Source organism: Mustela putorius, unplaced genomic scaffold (assembly GCF_011764305.1).
Source record: "Mustela putorius furo isolate JIRA1106 unplaced genomic scaffold, ASM1176430v1.1 tig00003907_pilon_pilon_pilon:0A:0A:0A:0A, whole genome shotgun sequence".
In the NCBI taxonomy this organism is placed as follows: Eukaryota; Metazoa; Chordata; class Mammalia; order Carnivora; family Mustelidae; genus Mustela; species Mustela putorius.
In genome coordinates, this window is record NW_025422055.1 from 2,708,752 (window position 1) to 2,729,008 (window position 20,257).

The 20,257-nt window shown below is 48.5% G+C and overlaps 1 protein-coding gene across 1 annotated transcript in view; it reads right to left on the reverse strand.

Moving 5' to 3' along the window:
- LOC101686371 (F-actin-uncapping protein LRRC16A) overlaps positions 1-20,257 on the reverse strand; it is a 265,401-nt gene that overhangs the window by 133,936 nt on the left and 111,208 nt on the right. Inside the window, 4 exon segments of the mRNA XM_045068435.1 lie at positions 2,283-2,356; positions 2,593-2,663; positions 3,004-3,101; positions 14,155-14,276. Coding sequence (XP_044924370.1) covers positions 2,283-2,356; positions 2,593-2,663; positions 3,004-3,101; positions 14,155-14,276 — 365 coding nt within the window.

Here is a 20,257-nt window from a genome sequence, read left to right on the forward strand (position 1 = left end):
AGCAGCACTAGGTCCCTTTTTTCATGAACACACACACACACACACACACACACACAAAATGACATAACACAGTTATGGAGACTTGGGATTTGGCAGGTATTTTCTCTAAGGCGTGAAAAGTTAGTGGTCGCGTCAAGGAAATCACCTGACAGCACTTAGTCAATTTTATAGAATGGTGAAATTGTATCTTTAAAGAAAAAAATCTGAATTGGGGGAAACCTTTATCTGCCATGGTGAGCCTGACAGCCGTGCCACACTTGCAGACTTTGTGGATAAGCTCGGCGGTGCTGACAGAGGTTTTCTTTCCTCCCTATTGTATAACAAGAGAACACCCGGATGCCAGGCATAACTCCGCGAACCAGTATTTTCTAAATGACCAATGCAGGATGCTACGCAGTCATCTAAGGGTAAGACCCATCAAAGTACAAGAAGGACCAGATGCGTTTTAATGTCATGAAATCAAAAATGTTCACTGAACGGCTTCCGATTCCATCCTACCTCTGACCGTCAGAAAACCACCTCTTCCTGCGTAGCCCCAGCTAAGTGAAAAGGGGATTCAGAACACTCCCCTTGGTAACTACGTGTCTGCTTGAGTCTGCATTTTCTTCGTGTGTTTCACTCTGTGCCACGAACCACAGCAGAGCGCAGCGGTCTTCTAGGAGGTCAGGAGTTAAAGCCAGCGGCAGAGAGGTAAACGGATGCATTCTCGCGGCTGACTCATTTTTTGTCTTGGACAATAGTTATTTTTTGTAAAACTGGTACTGATGGCAACATGTAATAGGCTTATGAGCATTTTTCAAGGAATTAATCAATGTTTTTAATTTTAGTTTTAACTTCTAGGATGATCAGGACCAAAAGATAGACCCACATGAACAGAAATTCAACTGTTTTCAAGAACAGTAAAGGGATCCCGGGGCCAAAACCACTGAGCTCTGATACGGCAAGCCTACTCACAGTCATCTTATTCTACGTTCCACTTTCTGTTTTTATTGTAGAAAAGCTGGCAGAGCAAATATTTTCCCTTCTTCCTTCTCAGTTCACTTTTCACGTGCTACCCAGGAAACAGGCAAGCCTGAACGGGAGCAGGACGTTCCCTCGTCTGCAGGAAAGGGAGAGCAGCTCTGAGCAGGAAAGAAGCTGCCTGCTCCACGGGAAGGGAGCAGAGCCGAGCCTGAGCAGCAGGGGCGGTGGGCACCTGGCGTTGGCCTCAACTACAGACCAAGCGGACCTTGTCTCTCTGCCCTCCGTACACCCACCGCGCAGACACGAGCCCCATCTAGCTGACACACGTGTTCTCTGCTCAGTTCAGCTGGCTTCAGCTTTTGGGGGTTCGCCCTGTTGGTGCTGGATTTCCCTGCCAGAGGTGGAGAAATACCCTGAAATGGCATTTTTCGGGGTAAGATGCTGGTGGGTAAGAAGGAGCAACAATGAGGTCTGCAACCCCGACTGTCCGCCCGGCACAAAAGGGACAGCCGGAATCCCAGGATTCTCTCTCTCTCTCTCTCTCAAATCCAAACAGGGATGGAAGATTTCCCAGGCAGAGGCTCACTGGGGTAGGACTGACACCAGCCACTTAAAATTAGGAACAGGATATCCAGGGTGTAGGAGATGGGGAAACCCAGGATAAAGCACCAGCAAAGGCACTGGGTCACAGCTCAGCCCTGTCAGGGAGAAAGCACTGGGACGGACTGAATGAAGCTGCTTCTCTGGGGCCTGGCCTCTCGAACCCCAGCCCTAAGTATACGCAAGTCAAGATCTTCAAACCTACAGGTCCCTCAAATAACGTGTAACACGATTCACAGTTGTACTGTCGTTTTCACAAAGCAGATACTGGCGAAATGGATTTCCACCAATCTATGCACATATGTACCCAAGCAATCCCCAATTCCTAAAGAAATTATAAACAAAAAGTCATCTCTTATGATTGCCGCATAAAACTTCCTCTTAGAAAAATGTTCTCAGGACAATCAGGCAAAATAATACTGTATCATATATACAGGGCAGATGATGAAACGGACTTCCGTGGTCTGGTACAAGAACTCAAGAATTATGTTTCCACAGTTTCTAACTACAAACTCTGGATTTGAGGTATGCACATGCACATCAGCCCCAAATGCACACAGTTGAAACTATCTCTTGAAAGGCAGGATTCAGAGATGCTTAGAGTCTCCTGACTTCCCTTGTAGCAGGATTTTCTGGAGATCACGTATGTCCATAAGCACCAACAGAGAAATACAGCTTTGGAGGCACAATTACAGTTGTAAAAGACAAAAGTAGCTTACCTGTGGTCAAGATGACTGAAGTCTTGCAAATTCAATTCCCTGGTGTCTTGCGTCAGATAAATTGTATCCACATCCTATTTGAAATAGAATTCAATCATGTAAACAGTCCACAAAGAGGATGGGGAAGAGGGACACAACGAGAATTAGACAATGACACAGACAGATTTTCAAGGAACCTGAGGAAGATTTTAAGCAAAAAAATGAATTGGGGTGGGAGCAGGGGAGAAGTAAGCTGGTAAATACTGGCTTATTCTCCAGGCGTGTGTGTGTGTGTGTGTGTGTGTGTGTGTGTGCACATATAGACACTTACCCATTGTACTTCTTCTCTGTATGAAAATCCGAGCCAGTCGCAAACACAGGCATACATCTGAGAAAATCCACCTGAAACCCACAACAGAAATGTGATGGGTCTTTGGCTAAATGATTTCTCTGAAGTTAAGATATAAAAGTTTAAATATGGCCGCTGTTGACAATGCCGATTGTTCTTTCTGTTTGGGAAACAGCAAAGACTCTCCCCTCCCCGTTGTATAGTAAGTACACAGCAGCACTCAATACCCCTTAAATATAGGACTTTCGTCCACCAATCCAAAGTCTGTGTGGTGCTAATTACACCTTCAAACCAACTGCGCCTTTCCAGGAGGATACTAGGAATAGACGTAACTTCCTGGCAGGCGGACATCCACGCAGCCAGTTATAATTTGGTTTTAAAATGCGTGCTCACCACAGGGGCCCTGCTCGGCCACGGTCTGGCTGTCCCACAGAGCCTGGAGACTGGCCAGTCGCTCAGATGGCTCCATGGAGACTTTTTTCATGATTCGCCTGTAAGACCAACGGTAACAATGAATTTCAAACATCAAGGTTGTTTTTTTTTTTTTGCACTGCACCCAGAAATCTATTTGGTGACATGCCCTTCTTAAAAACAAAGATGGACGCCACTTCCATTTTGGTGACGATAATTCCATTTTCTGAGCACTAAGAAGCAGGAGATCTGCAGGAACTTAACAATAAACTTGTGTCTTGAAATCCCTTTTGTAAGCTCAGGGTATTAGCCAGTGAGGTGCAGAGTCTATGTTATTTAGTTGTTTTGTAAGATTGGATTGTACCGGAATAGCTAGAAAATGATGTTCCGTTGAATGAGATATTAGATCAGGTATATGCTGAATATAAATCACTAACTTTTAAAAAAATTCAAATACAAATCTCCTCTGTCCGCAACACGGCCTATGAATGGCCATCGAGAAAGAGTATGTTCCTTTCACCATCTCCTCCCCTCAGGGAGCCACACCCAGCCCCCCCCCACCCCCGTGCTCAGCTTCCCAGCTAACAAAGTCCTGGGGCACAGGCGCAGGACAGGGTAATGGTCAAAGGCACAGTCAACCACCCCCAGAGTTACATTATTCATAGAACTAGCAAAATGGGAGGACCTACCCTAACAGCAAAAGAAAGAATTTAATAGCTGTGAAGTTATCAAAACCATCCCTGGTGCCTGGTGAAGTCTTGACAAATGTTAGCCGACGCTCTCCTACATGTTTCCCAGGAATCAAGTAACGAGGAACTTATGAATCCCTTAACTCACCCCCAAATTTTTATTAAATGTCTACAGTGCAGCAAGACCAGCTACCAGGTACTTGGCATACAACTGTGAACAAAACAGACACCGTCCCCGCGTTCCCAGTGAGCAGTCTCTCACAAGAACCAGACAAACAAAGAGGCAGTATAAAAGGAGAAGTTGTAATACGGGAGAAGCACATGGCAGCAGAAAGGGCACAAAATCTCTCTGGTGGGGAGACAGCAGCGGAGGGGCCGGGGGTTTGGAAATGCTCTCCAGCACCTGCTTCATCTATGCTAAAACCTGGAGAGGAATGAAGACTCCATCTGGGGGCCAGTGGACGGGGACCAGGAGCCGGGGAGAGGGGTGCAGATAAAGGGCCAGCAAGTTCAAGGAGATGAGAAGGCTCGTATTCACCACCAGAAACCGCACGTAGCTCAAAGCAGCTAGCAGATGCCGTGTGACAGGGAGGAGGTGACCGAGTTGTCCGGGGAACTACACCGAAACCAGGTCACAGAGAAACTCTGATGTCTGATCTCAGAGGTCAGGCTTTGTTCTCAGGGCAACGAGGGGCCACGGAAAGGGTCCACAGGGTGTCCGAGATGGTCAGACAGGCACTGGAGACTGGTATCTGTAGGGCGGGGTGGGGGGCAGGTTTCAGAAATAGGGAAACAACTTGGGACATTAAAGAGGAGCCCCCAGGACCGGTCAGAACCCAGGGACAGCGAAGGTCAGGAGCTGCCGGTGGCGCCAAGCAGACCCCCCGCGGGACCCTGTCTGCAGCCCAGACATGCGGAAAGAGGGGGCAGCTGGCGCGCGGTGGGGCTACAGGCTTTCCAGGCAGGCGAGCCAGAAGAACAGCAGGACCGACGGACGCGAGGGTCTTGCCAGGGCCCAAGTGGAGCCCCAGACACGGCAGGCAGGGAGCTCGGGAATGGGAGGGGACAAGCCAAGGGATGTATGGCCGGGACGACCTGGTCCTTCCAAGGAGAGAAAAGAGGAGGGGCTGTGCTCCGGGCGGGATGAGGAACTGTACCCAGGGAATAGCAAGTGCTGTTCCAGGCAATGATGAGGGCTGAGGGCTCGCATGTGGCACTCCAGAGCGAAGTGGGGAGGAGGGGAGGAGGGCATGGGGTGTGCGGAAGGGTGTCGGCGGGTCAGAGGTGCCCGGGATCATGGGAGGACCTGGGTGCAAAGCAGTGATGTCAAGATGCCCAATTACCCTGAATACACTTTCACCTTCCTGCAAGGATTTAAAAGCACTTCTGCTACACTGGATGTTCTCAGTCATCACTACGCATCTCAACCACCTTGTAGAGGACTAGCAGGTAGTGTTTCTAGGGAACTCCACTTTCTCACGGGATGGATTCCAGATAAAAACAGGCTAGATCCTGACCAGGGGCCTCGTTCTGCTCGGAGACGAAACCTCAAGTACATAACAAAGCATGTAAATACCAACTTTCTACTAGCACTGAAAATATGTCTACTTCTTTGCAATTTTTAGGATTGAACCCTAACTGCCTATAACCAACGGATATCAAATGTCATGAACGCCTTCAGATTCCTGCAGAAACGCACGGGGTCTGCAAGTGTGGCATGATTTTTCTCGGTTTCACCTGAAAACACCCATGATTAAGTCCTATTATCCTAAAAGTCCTGAATCTGGGAGGAATGAGGGTTTAAGAAGACAGTCACGCTGAAAAGCGCTATTACAGAATCTGGCCTTTTGAAATGGCTCATCTTGGCTCAACACTATCATTCTGGAATTTTCACGGCATTATCTCCGGCTACAAGACAGCAAAACCAGGTATTATGCAAAGAGAGAGCAGCGCCATCAGAAGCCACCCCAAACTTTGACACAGGTGATCTAAGTGAACGCTGGACACACCAAAGGAGACTCTGGTTGGACTTCCTCTGAGGTCACATGCGTGTTCTGAAATTCCTGCTTCGTTTCAGCAGGACGCTGTGGCATAACGCTGTTTCAATGACACAGAGGTTGAAGTTAAGTTCACCAAAAGCAGGGAGAAAATAAGGCAAATCTCTTTGGCAGGAAACCGGTAGGATCAAGAATAGGAAGGTGGCAGTCTAGGATTACAGGGAGACACGGATGACTCCTCACGGCTGATTCAGAAACTAAAGCCTCAATTTTGCTCCAAAAACAACACCGGACATTCCTGCTCGGGGGTAAGGACAAGTCAAGTGGAGAGCGAGAGAAGCAGCAGCCAGCAGGGACATGTGTATGTGGAAGCTGCCTCCTGACCTTCAAAACCCGTCTTTGGACCTATCGGTCTGGGGGCCCCTGGGGGCTCAGTTGGTTAAGTGTCTGCCTTCAGCTCAGGTCATGATCCCAGGGTCCTGGGATCGAGCTCCCCATCAGGGCTCCCTGCTCAGTGGGGAGCCTGCTTCTCCCTCTCCCTCTGCAGCCCAGCTCTGTGCCAGTTCCCCTCTTTCTTTTGTAAGAAACTATGAAGACGTCTCATGAAACAGGTGTGTTTATTTACCTAAGAGAGAAAGTGGTTAAGAACCTTCCAGAGGGTGGCTAATGTCCAGGCTCTGACACACCACAGAAGCAACGGGGAGGGGGACCCTGCTGCTGACCCACGCTGGTTTCTTCCTGCAGCTGAACAGTGGTAAGGAGTCTATGTGCGTGCGACACAGGGCACCGCTCACACTTACACACCCAGGGCAAGAGGGTGCGTTGTGTGCAGAAAGACAGACAGAAAGGACAGAAAGGATCTGCCATCAGAGGACGTGCCACAGCAGTACACCAAAATCCTGACAGACAGACAGATGGACGGGTCATGACCCAAGGTTGCAGGCAGTCCCGAAGCGTTGGATCTAGAACATCTACACTAGAGGGGTCTGATGTACACGAGGCTCCAAGGGACCGCGAACCAGGTGGCAAACCGGCCAGAAGCCCTGAAGGCGAATCTCATGCATAAATGGTTGAGACGAAAAAAAAAATCTGTAAATTCTTTTACTCCACTTAATTGATGTATTTAGAATTCAGTTCCAAAGCTCCTCTGCAGGAAGGCAGTGGTCTCCAGAACCACACTTTTTTCTGCCACAAACCACACCCCAACTAAACGCTGCTTCCGTTTTAGAAAAGCAGACAGACAAGAAAGCACCTTTCTTTTGTTTTTACATTAACTCTTGTTTTGCCACTCTTCTTCACAGGAACCTCACCTTTTCAAAGCACTTCAGTTGGCTCTGACTTCCTAAAGGGATCTGCAACACCATTTTTATTACGGGAGCAAAGAAACCTGGTCCTAACATGCTGACTTTCAATGTGTCACAAGTGTGCCAGAAGGTCCAGGGATGCTGAAAGTCTAGGGTAAAAGCTCGTGCCAGAAGGTTACTGTTTTGTCAGCTACAAAGGATGTTATTAAGTACATTTAACAATAACAACAACAAAATCAAACTAGAGAAATGCTATATATAATTAAAAAAAAAATCAGGAAGTGACTGGGTGGCTCAGTCGGTTGGGCATCTGCCTTCAGCTGAGGTCATGATCTTAGGGTCCTGGGACCAAGTCCCATATCGGGCTCTGGTTCAGCAAGGAGCCTGCTTCTCCCTCTCCCTCTGCTGCTCCGCCTGCTTGTGACCTCTATCTCTGTCAAATAAATAAATAAAATCTTAAAAAAAAAAAAATCAAACTTCAAAGCAACTTCCCATACATAAAACCTCTGCCCTTTCTGATGCTGCTGGGTAATGGACCACAACACCTTGTACTACGGATAAAATTTCTGAAGCAATTTACAGGAGCTAATTTAATCCTTCCCTGTATCAGCGGCATTATTCCCATTTTACAGATGAGGACACTGAGGCGCTGAGATGGGAGTTCACTTGCCCAGAGTCTCATCCCCACCCAAGCATCCCGACAACCTGACACCTTCCAGTGGCACCTCTCTCTCCACGCACATGTTCATAAGCAGCACCGAGGACCGCTGCTCCCTGAAGTGTGACTACCATTTTATTCTAACATTCCAGAGCCTTTGTTGTCCCCGGTACCCCTCCTTGAGGCGTTCGCTCACAGTGACATCTGCGGGCTCCCAATTAGGGCTGTGCCAGGCAGACACCTGTCTCCCAAAGGCACCTGTTCCCGCTACTTCCCCACAAAACGCTCCCAACACACCCTCCACCTCTTCCAAAAAAGAAGGAAAGCAAGTATAAATCGTACACTATCTTCCTGGCGTCTCAAGATAGACGTGACTTTCCGTTCTCTGAAATCTGAGGATCCTCCCTCCCTTCCCTGTACTGTTTGTGGAACTTTCTTATGCTGCTTCAGACTGGAAACTCCCAAGGAGCGGGCCACCTCTCACTCACGTACATATGCCTGAGGAAGTCCTTTAGTGAACACTTTCTAAATGAAGTCTACTGCGTCTTGATGACTTAATTTGACATTTGAAAGGAAAAAAAAAAAAGGCAAAGAAAAAGAAAAGAATCTCACTTGGTTCTGGAGAACAGCCAAGATTCTTAATACTAGAAAAGCTGAAGGCCACAACAAAACAGCCTCCTGAAGAGGAATGCCACTACGGACCCCTCTGGGAAAACGGATTAAACAACATTTACTACAGATATTTCCCGAGCAACTCAGTGTCCCTCTCTGAGGCCAGGCCCCCAAGGACACCTACTTTCGCCCAGCAAAGATGAGAGTGGTCACAACACAATGCTAATAGCGGTTTGATTTTTTTAACTTACATTTTCTTCTGGCACCTTTAAATTCTCACCATATTTTGAAATAAATTTTATTTAAAGAGAGGAGGGAAATGTAATTTTCTAAGGGAAGGAAAGAGGAAGCGCTAAACATCGTAGCATATAGGTATGGGCCGGGGGAGGAGGGGGCATGAGGAGTGGATCCTGGCGAGACTATTTAATTTTTATTAAAATTCCTCATTTTTTTCCCTACCTGCATTCTCTTGACTGTAGTCAAGAGGACTGATTACACATTGTAGATTATTTACATCCTGTTTTTGTAAGTTTGATTTTGATCACGGATATCATTTTCAAGATTTATATTTGGGTAAAAGCAGAAATGCAGACCTTTGCAGATACAGTTTCATTTCTAGGCAGTCAAACTTGGACTCTCCAAGAACTGATTATCTGAGCGGAGACTTGCCCTGGCCGTGTGTGTCCCCTGGACTGTCCCGGTTCCTGACGTCCACTCATCAGATGCTTCTCTCTCCACCCGGCCCTAGCAGCCCTCCGCAAGCGAGGAGAGGAGGGCGGGGGACCAAGGCGCCCATCACAGGCCCAGGTAATGTATCTGATGAGACAAATGATTCAAGCCAGGCTGAAGATTCCAAATATGGTTTCTTTTTTAAATTTTTGTTTTAATTCCAGTTAGTCAACATATGGTATTATATCAAATATGGTTTCCTATTCTCCAGCTTACTATGAGTGGGATGTGTGACACGACTGAGGACATGTTCTCCATTATCTACGTCAAGGAAATACTTCCCTTGCTGACCGCCTTAACCCGAGGGAACACGAGGGTTGGAGAAGGATCTGAAGGCCTACGTCTCCCCGCTCCCTGGTCGATAACCAGGACTGATGTCATTACATTTCTCCTGCTAAAATCACATAATACAACCTAAGGAACTTCCAGAGGAAAGGCGGAACGTGCAAGTCACAAAATAGTACAGGCTTATTTGGACAAGCTCACTGCGCAGGGCGGGTAGGAAAGTGAGTAAAAGTCCAGTATGTTTCTGTCATTTAAATTCTCTGCCAGGTCAAGTTCTAAGTCACAGTCTCCCTTCCTGGGTGGGTGGCTTCCCTACCCTCCCCGCAACCCCCGCCCGGCCTGGGTCCTCTCCCCGCTTCTCAGGTGGGGCTCCGCTCAGCCAGCCACACCCGTCCACCTCCTCCGTAGGCCCTGTCACCCACTCATCGGCTTTGTGTCCCCTTGGCCCACGGTCTTCCAACTTCCATCGGCTCCCGTGTCACACCGCCCGGCGGTGCACTGGGCACACGGTAAGCATGAGGATCCTCAGTGAGTATCTGGTCTGTGCCAAGGACTAGGGATCTCAGATGAATAAAAAACACAGCCTTTGCTCAAGGCTTCAAGGCTCAATCCCTTCTCAAGGACATTGTGGATTTATTACCGCGATCTCCAGCAACAACCTCTCTCTACCAGAGCGTCCCCCGGCCACAGCCGTGCGCTTTACTATCTCCCATTCCGCATGTAACAGAAACCGCCTGGAATTTCTCGGACCTCCTTCCTTACTTCCCACCTCTCGGTCCCCTTCGCAGCTGAATGTCTCTACCAAGTTTCCCGCAGGTGCCACATCGACCTCCTCCCTTCGGAACCCATCCCAGCAGCACGGCGGCCGCCTCTCCCCACCGCAACCCTGGGGCTGCACTTCACCGCGCCCGGTTCCCCGGGCAGCCCTCCGCCCTGGGCTTGGTCCACATCCAGTTGTTCCACCGCCACCCCCTCCCTGCTTCAGAGGCTCTTCCCAGGCCCTGGTTTTCCCCGGGAATCCTGTCTGACTCCCTTCGTGGCTCTTCCCCTTACACTTGTCATCCTTCTCAAGATGTCTTCTCTCCCTGGATGATCTCCAAACGGTCGTGCAAGCAAGACTCTACACTAATGACGTCCACATCTGCGACGTCTCCAGACCCGGACCTTTCCCCGAAGCCCCAACCCCACATATCACATATATACCTGCTGATCTGACATCCCGCCATGTCCTAGATCTCGAGCTTAGCACACCGGATACAGAATGCTCGGCTGTTTCTCCCCCCAAATAAAACTTGCTCCCACACCTACCCTCAGCCCTCTCCACCTCCCTGCAAGGTAGCACGAGTCACTGAGTTATTAATCCAGAAGCCTAGGAGCCGTCCTTGGTCGTCCCTTTCCTTACTGCTGTCACCCACGTACCAAATCCACCAGCCAGCCCCGGACCCAGAATACACGTTTCACCTTCCACCGCCCACCTCCCATCCTGGTCTCTAATGTCACGGCCGCAGCCCTCCCTTCCGCGGCTCCCCACCCGCCTTCTCACCGGCTCCCCGCTCCTGCCCTTCCCCTTCCCACTCTGCTCTCCCCAGTGGCAAAAGTCATCATCGTAAAGAGCATCACGAATCAGGTCACATCCCAAATTGCAATCGGCCGGGGCTTCCTCGCAAGCTAGGGCTGACCTGCGCGCTCTTTCCCACGAGGATCTACGTCCCCCGCCCCACTGGCCCGCACCAGCTTCCAGTCTCCTCTCAGGCCAGTCACCGCCTGCCACCTGCGCTCTCCTCAGTCCCATACTCCAGACGCCCTGGTTCTCTCTCAGCCCCTCCAAGACTCCAACCCTGGTCCAGGCAGGACAGACAGCACAAGCAGGTCTGAGAAGGAAACGTTCCCTGCCCTCCTCGGCCTCCTTCTCTCCTGTGGGGTCTGTTCCAAGGATCGTGGCCACAGGGAGGCCCTGGCAGACAGAATTTTATTCCTTCTAATAGTTTAAGTAAGTTTAAGTAAGTAAGTGAAGTATAGGGGTCTGCTTCCCTATACAAGCAACGCAAGTTCCCAGTGTAAACTCCACATGGGCCGTGGACCCCAACACTTAGCACGGTGCCATCCACAGTGAAACCCAATAAATATTGACAGTTTAAATGTATCAAGAAAGGACTGTACCCCGAGAAACGTGCTAGCATAGGGACATGCTCAGAAAGTTCTACAGAAACATGAATAAAGAAGCTCTTCAGACACCGGGCTGGGTCTTTCGGAGTGGGAGTGTGTCTGGATGAGCAGCCTGTACGAAAGCACCAAGGACAGGAGAGGCGGACGCGCTCGAACACAGGCTGGATCATGGGTCCAGATGGCAGTGGTCGGCTGCGCCAGCCTACGAGGCATCAACACAACCGGGTCATTCCGGTCGCCATGCGGAAGACCTGTTGCAAGGACAAGGACAGGAGACTGAGACAGCAGCAAAAATGATGCTGCCCTAGGAGACTGAGACCCTCCGAACCACAGAGGGTTCAGTGGAGAGGAGAAGCCAGACGAGGGGCAGACCAGCAGACAGGCACGGAAAGGGTCAGACTGTGCGACTGAACGAGAGACTGTGCACTGACGAGCCACTGAGATGCAGTGTCGCACATGGGCAGGTTTGGGGGGGAACCTGCTGAGTCGCTGGAATGCATTGCGTGTCAGGTGCCTGGGGACGTCCTTGTGTAGCCAGGACACAGAAGGGCTCAGATTGGGGCTTTGGATTTAGAAACTAACATACACTCAGCGAAGGCCTCCCTGGAAATGGAGCTCATTATTCAATGTTTGGTTCATATTTGCTGCCCGAACCTTTCAACAAGAAGTTAAATGGAAGGGTGCCTGGGTGGCTCAGTGGGTTAAAGCCTCTGCCTTCGGCTCGGGTCATGATCCCAGGGTCCTGGGATCGAGCCCCACATCGGGTTCTCTGCTCAGTCTGCTTCCTCTTCTCTCCCTCTCTCTCTCTCTCTCTGTGCCTGCCTCTCTGCCTATTTGTGATCTCTGCCTGTCATATAAATAAATAAATAGATAGATAGATAGATAGATAAATAAAATCTTTAAAAAAAAAAAAAAAAAGAAGTTAGGGACGCCTGGGTGGCTCAGTTGGTTGGACAACTGCCTTCGGCTCAGGTCATGATCTCGGAATCCCGGGATCGAGTCCCGCATCAGGCGCCCAGCTCCATGGGGAGTCTGCTTCTCCGTCTGACTTTCTCCTCACTCATGCTCTTTCTCACTGTCTCTCTCTCAAATAAATAAATTAAAAAAAAAAAAAAAGAAGTTAAATGGAAGAGAAGAGTTCCGACACTTTCCTTAGACCATTTCCTCTGGGAAGAAAAATGGGAAAATTCAAGCCAAAAACTGGCAATTCCCTCCAAACTCCTAGAATGCTAGGTAAATAAAACTGTATTTTAAAGAAAGCGATTTTGCATGTTGCTCTGAGGGTCGTATGAGGCTTTGCTAAATAAGGCTGAGTGTAATAATCTTCTGATCTCATCGGTGCTGATTTGGGATGAGAGCGAGGAAGTTACAAGGAAGCTCGTGTACACAGTCACGTTAGTAAATGTCCTTTAAGGGAGGACAGGCTGTAGTCACTGCTGACTCGCGATCACCCCAGATAGTTCTCTGGTGTCTTCAAGAAGGTTCTCCTTCTGGGTATCTCCCCCTCCCCACTCATCATGCCTCACTTTGTCCCGCATCCCTGCACCCACGCGCCTCTCATGCACACACACGCATGTGTGCACGGTTGCACACTGCAGGAGTTTGCCTTTCAGGCTTCGTACCTGGAAATTCCAGGCAGGGAAGAGCTGGGCGGCAGCCCCCCTTGTCCCCTCCGTGCCATGGAATGAGGCCAACGGACACTCCGCTCCCTCTGCAACCAGCTAGTCAGACTCCCCAAGAAGTGTGAGGAGCCCAACGGCGCAGAGAGGAGGAAGCCCTGGGTGAACGGCCAGAAGGCGCAGGCCAGACCCCCCCGCACTGGCAGGAGGTGGAGAAGAGAGAGCCCCGCACAGGTTTGTCAGAAGAACCTAGCAGGTCTCGGAAAGCCAGAGACTGTGAGGAAGCCCCATCCCCACCAAGCCACCTGCAAACGCCCCAAAAGCTCAAGTACACAAGGCTAGGTTTTTCTGCTTTGCCTCTTAATTAACAGGCAGAGCAACAGAAAGAACACGCTCCACGAAGGGCAAGTCCCTGAAATGTCCTTCCGGCTCCCACGCAGTAAGGTGCACAGCTCACCATCTTCGTGTGTCCCTGTGAGGCTCTGTGGCCTCCACGCACAGAGCAAGCCCCGGGAGAGGGATTTTTAGACTCTGCCCCATCTCCCTCCAGCGGGAAGGTATTTTCACTAGGGACTATTAATTTAGGGAGCTTTCTGACAGCGCATCTCTCTGCCTTTTACCTACGCCCATCCAACCCCCTCCCAACGACCCACACCCTCCCGAAGGACAGACTCGCTTACCCAAGCACAGAATCCCAATGAAAAGCCCTTAGCAAAGAACCAGGAGGGCATGCACAGACACCGTTCGCTCATATTCCTAACGCGTGTTTCAGAAAACTAAGAGCCAAGAAAAGTCAAGGAAAAGGAAGCCTCTGGCCCCCATGAGTACTCTCCCTGATGCATTTCTGCAAAGCAGTGAGCCCCCGGTCCCACCAGGGTACGTACGTCTCAAGTTGGGTCGAAAAGGTTTCTGCTTCGGTCCTGGGGGCAGAGGTGAAAGGAACCCTAGACACAAGGGCCGAGGGAGGGTTTGCCGTCCAATGTACGAGCGAAGGACGCGGGAAGGGAAGTGCCCGCTCGTTCACAGCCCTGAGGAGCCGCGCTTGCTCTGCTCGCCCCTCCCCCGAGCACTCACACTGGGGACAGGCCAGGAAATATCCTCCGCAGGCAGGTGCCGATGTGGGCCAGCACGTCACTCACGTCCTCGGGCGACGCCATCTTCATGGAGATGCTGTACTTCTCCGTCTCCACCACCATCTGCAAGAACCGGGTTGGACGCTGCTTAGTACTCGGCACAGTGCCTTGAATTCTCGGGTTGAAGTCACCTAAATGATACACTCATGCTGACCTATACCAACGCAATACCAGCTTTTCAAGAAGGTCTCCCTTAGGGACGCCTGTGTGGCTCAGTTGGTTAAGCAGCTGCCTTCGGCTCAGGTCATGATCCCGGCATCCTGGGATCGAGTCCCGCATCAGGCTCCCTGCTCGGCTGGGAGCCTGCTTCTCCCTCTGCCTCTGCTGCCACTCTGTCTGCCTGTGCTCGCTTGCATGCACTCTCTCTCTCCCTCTCTCTCTCTCTCTGGCAAATAAATAAATAAATAAGAAAAGAAAAGAAGGTCTCCCTTAAAATAAAAACCTTAGCTAAGAGTTGAGGCACTGTTTGGGCAGAGGGTGGAACAGTTGTCGGAAACATCCAGAAACTGAAACAAGGCAAAATTCCAACAGGACCCCCCTCCCCGACCCACCCACCCTGGCCGTGTGATGGAGACAGGATAGACAGGATGGTCCTGAGGTGTGCGGTCTTACCAAGTCTGTTAGATCCCTACTCTCCAGAAGAAGTAAGCATACCTCCTACACCAAGTAGTCAAGGGCAATCTCATCTTAACTGTTTTTTGGGGGGGAGGTGGGGACATATTCTAAAACCAAGACCCCTTGTGAGATGTTTCAATGAAGTGTTAAAACCTTTCGTCTGGTAACAAAAATCAAATGCTTATAAAACATTTCGACTTTTCTAAAAAGAGAGACTTCTTGGAAAGGATTATGTGACAGGAACAAGGTCATCATGTTCAGGGCTAGGCAAAGAATCATTCCAATTAAATGCTGGGAAATGTCCAAAGCTTGCCACCAAAAATGCTGACCCTGAGGTCACGGAGCTTGCACTGTAAATAAGCATAAATCAGCCTGAGAAAAGGGGCAGGTCGCAAAGAGCAGCTGGTTGTTTGCGGACACATTTCAAATAAAAAGAACAAACATCATTTAAAAAAACACACACACATTATCTTGGATCTCAAAAATATACATGTTAAATGCAATCCCTTTGGATTTTCACTGCATCAAAATAGCCTCACGTAGTTACTCCCTGCGGGTATGTAACTTGTACAAAAACATGATGGGGAGTACTACACTTAGGGTGCAACGAGCCAATTAGGTTAACAAAGCAGTTTTTAGGTTTGTTTTAGGCTGTCCTAAAATTAGCTAAATTAAAAATAATCATCTGTCTTTCAAAGTGTTAACAGTAAAAGGAAAAGTAATGTGGGGCACCTGGGTGGCTCAGTCCATTAAGCGCCCACCTTCAGCTCAGGTCATGATCCCTGGGTCCTGGGACTGAGTCCAGCATCAGGCTCTCTGCTCAGCAGGGAGCCTGCTTCTCCCTCTGCCTGCTGCTCCCCCTGCTTGCGCTCTCTACCTCTCAAATAAATAAATAAAATCTTTAAAAATTTTTAAAAAGGAAAAGGATGCAATTTATTTGCCAGAATGATGCGATCAAAGAAAAAGACTTAAATGACCCACAAGCACCCCAGAGGTCTCTCTCAATACCTATCACCTCTGTGTCAGTTAGTTGGCTCTCCATATTAAAAAAAAATTTATTTTTCAATCCTAATTTTCATGCACTGGTCTGGGCTTCTAGAAGGTGGCCCAAGGAATATTTCTCCCCCAAAAGGCAGCAAGAATGGCTGCACCTGGAGTTTATTTACTATTCAACCCCAGGACGTCTCAACGAAGTATCTTCAGCAATTTAATTTGCTGAAGATACTTCGTTGAGGCTCTTACAGCTAGGCTGCGAGGTCCCACGTGCCCGCATCTGCACGCATGTGTGTTTTAAAGAAACCAGATGCTCTGGGACGCGCGGCCCCTGGGTCGGTGCCCCGGCCCCGCCCCCAACATCCCCACGGTGAGTAATTATATTTTCACGACGGGGCACTTGTACTTTCCTCCCGTCTACTGCATCTGTCTATTCCGTTCACGGTTTGGGTGTGAGCAATTAGTAATTAGCTTATTCTAATTTTGCTTCATCTTAACACCTAATCATCCTTAATTGCACAGGATTGAATAGAATGACAGGGAAGAAAAAAAGGTGACAGGTGAAGGGAAAGAAAGGAAGCCTTCAGATTCAAGCTGACGGGGAGGCAGCTCACGGCCCCGGAGAATATGTCACCACCTCGGGCTGATGGAAAGATTGCCACAGAGAGATCCGGGGGACACTCTACAGCAAACCTTCCGCCACGACAAAGAACTCCTCATATGCCTCTGTCCCTCCTACTGCGGCTGCTGAAAAACCAAATGCATGAACCAATTCTGGCTTTGCCACCTAGCGGGACAGAGCCCATGACCTCCAGTATGCGTTTAAGACAATAATCGACTTATTTAAATAAAATAATAATAATTGAATAATTGAATAATTAAATAAAATCTAAAATAGTAAAAATAAAATAACTATCAGCAGTATCTTATGTAAGATTCAAATTTCCAACCCTACCCTGCCTCCTCTCTTGAAGGTAAAACAACCTGGCTACACACGAGTACTTTTAGATAAATGTCAGCCAACAGATGGGTCAAGTCTTTTTCGTTCTTCTAGCAGAAACAGCCATGGGTTTGCCAAATCATCCTATGACACAGCAAACAATTAATCTTATTAAAAAAAAAAATAGGTGTTTTGGTTGTACAAGAAATTGTCCAAAAATTCTGTAACTATAAAACCATATAATGGTTGGTCTCACTGTACTGACCACAAACGGGCAACAGAATTTCCACAGAACCTGGATGCCAAAAAGTGCCACAAGGCAATGAGATTTGGAAAATAAGATACAGGTCTCTCACATTCCCACAGGGAGGAGGAAAGAGAGCAGCAGTCAATGTCACATTTCACCATCTCAGTAACACAACACACCTCTCTCACTCACACATGAGGAACTGTGAGGGTCCCAGGCCTGTGATCTGAGTTGACAAAGCTCTAATTAAATAGTGATTAAAAGTGAATCAATCCCAGAGAACATTAGAAGAGAATAGGGATGGGACGCCTGGGTGGCTCAGTGGGTTAAGCATCTGCCTTCGGCTCGGGTCATGATCCCAGAGTCCTGGGATCGAGCCCCAGATGGGGTTCCCTGCTCAGCGCAGAGCCTGCTTCTCCCCCTGCCTGCTGCTCTCCCTGTTTGTGCTGTTTGTGTGCTCTCTCTCTCTCTCTGACAAATAAATAAAATCTTAAAAAAAAAAAAAAAAAGCACGTCTCCATCAAGGGGGAATTGTGAGCGCCACAGGCAGATGCTATCATCCTGAGGATTACATGTTAGAGAACACTGGAGAAACCACACATCAAAGGTCCTGGTTACCAGGTTACTATTTCTCAACCTCTAGAATACGAGACTCAAGTGCCTGCCCAGACACACTGAGTCCCACCCGCTGTGTGCATGTGCGTGAGGGGTGTGATGGGGCAAGGGTCCTCCTGAGGTGTCAGTGTTTCTAAACAGCACCACAGAAACTTCTGAAACGTCAGAATTTGAGTGCTGCGAAGCGCCCAGCATCACAGGTCACTTTGTGGAAGAGGCCCCACCGTCCCACTGTCCCTTCATCGCCAAGGTCCACACTAAGCTGAGACGACGCTATATAGACCCCTCTTCCTGTTTTCACCAGGCCAGCAGCCCCACGGGCCTGATACCGCCTGAGCTCCTCTGAATGCCAGACAGACAGAAGGGACGGGACTGCGGTGTCCCTAGACCAGACCAGCTCCAGCAGCCACACGGGGAAACCAGTCTCGCTGTACCAACATCCTTTCTCATAATGAAACCCCACAGCCAAATCATACTTTGAATATAACCTTGGCATTAGCATCTCAGTAGTGCCCTTTTGCTTGATCACAGCCCTGACATCGTAAACATAAACATCCCAGAACGAAGACCGTCAAGAAGGCCCTGGTTATGTCATCATTCGTGAGTAATCGTTCACTCCTGCATATGTCTACCATTTGGGCAAACATATGGTGCTGTAATTTTTCTTCCAAACTCCAGTGTCTAAAAAATGCTAAACACACAGGATAAACACTGCTCTCAGATGAACTATGGAAAAGTTCCAAGGATTTGTATGTTAACCTCGATCAACGTAAAATGACAGTTCTGACAACTTTTAAGAAAGTCATCAACAGACTGCACACACACGCACGTGTGTAGACACAAACACACATTCTCTTCATAGTTTTAAAAACAAAAAGTAGAATGAAGGAAACAATAAAGATCAGAGCAGGAATCGAGAAAATAGGAAGCAAAACCAATAAAATCAATAGAGAAATTCAACATAACCAAAACAAGTTCTTGGAAAAGATCAACAGACTCGATAAACGTCTAATCAGACTGGTAGGCAGGAGGGCAGGAAGACGAACTAACGGATCAGTAAGAGGAGTGACGTTCTACAGGTACTGAAAGCATAACAAGGAGATACTCTGAACAACGTTGCATCAGTAAATCTGACAACTCAGGTGAAACGGGTAAGTTTCTTAACAGACACAAACTACCACAGCTCACTCAAGAAGAAACATATAAATGCATCCATATCTATTAAAGAAATAGAATTTTTCATTAAAAACCTTCCCGAAGAAGAAACTCCAGGCCCTGATGGCATCACTGGTCAAGTCAACCAAACATTTAAAAAGTTGGTTATTCTAAATTTTTCTAAAAAACTAAAGAGGAAGGATTTAATTCTATGATCACTCTAACACAGAATGCGACAGACTTTTTCAAAGAGAAAAGTACATGGGCGCCTGGGTGGCTCAGTGGGTTAAAGCCTCTGCCTTCGGCTCAGGTCATGATCTCAGGGTCTTGGAATCGAGCCCCACATCCGGCTCTCTGCTCAGCAAGGAGCCTGCTTCCTCTCTCTCTCTGCTGCCTCTCTGCCTACTTGTGATCTCTTCTGTCAAATAAATAAATAACATCGTTAAAAAAAATAAATAAAGAGAAAAGTACAGTCAGTAACTGTCATTAACCTAGATGCAAAGATCCTTCACAGACTTTTGACTAGAATCCAACAATATACAAACTGGATAATACGTCATGACCAAGTAGGGCTAATCCCAGGAACGAAAGGTTGAATTAATACCTGAAAGTCAATCAATATAATACACCCTATTAACAAACTAAAAAGAAAACAAATCCACATAAGAATAGAGAAAAAAACCTGTAACAAAACACAAACTAATTCCTGAATGAAACACTCCCAGCCAAGTTGGCACAGAAGAGAAATTCCTCAACCAGATAAAGGGCATCAATGAAAAACCTCCAGCCAATGTCACTCGTCGTGGGAAGAAAATGGCACTCTCCCTCCGAGATGAGGGAGAGAGCAAGGATGTCTGCTCCCAGCACCTCCACTCAGCACCGATCTGGAGGTGTTAGTGAGGACAGTGCCCCGGCGCGGAGATCTGACTTTACCCACCTAGAAGTGAGCAAGTTAGCCTGTCGCTGTTTCGTGGATGCCAGCGGTACACAGCCGAGTCCTGGATCACACGGAAAGGACTATTCATGACACAGCAGAGGGCATGAGCGCCATGGGAAAGGAACCCTGGAACCTGGGTAATCTGTTTTCACAGTAAACAGTAAGCAAGCCCACTCTTTGTTCATAAGGGCACATGCCATCAGCTCATGCGGATACGCATGGCAAACAGAACCCCGGAAAGCAGCCTACGTAAAGAGAAGTCAACAGCACGGAATTCCGGGCACAGCCGGCAAGACGTGGGAACCTCAGAGACCCAACAGCAATAAGGCAGAAAAAGAAATAAAACGGATCAATACTGAAAAGGGAAGGAGTGTAACTGTCTTTATTCACAAACGACGCCATTGTCCATGTAGAAAATGATGAAATTCGTTTTTAAAAGCTACTCGTACTAAAAGGAGAGCACAACCATTTGTCAGGATACAAGTTTAATATGCAAAAGTCCACCATGTATCTACACAGGCAAGGATCATTAAGAACTGGCA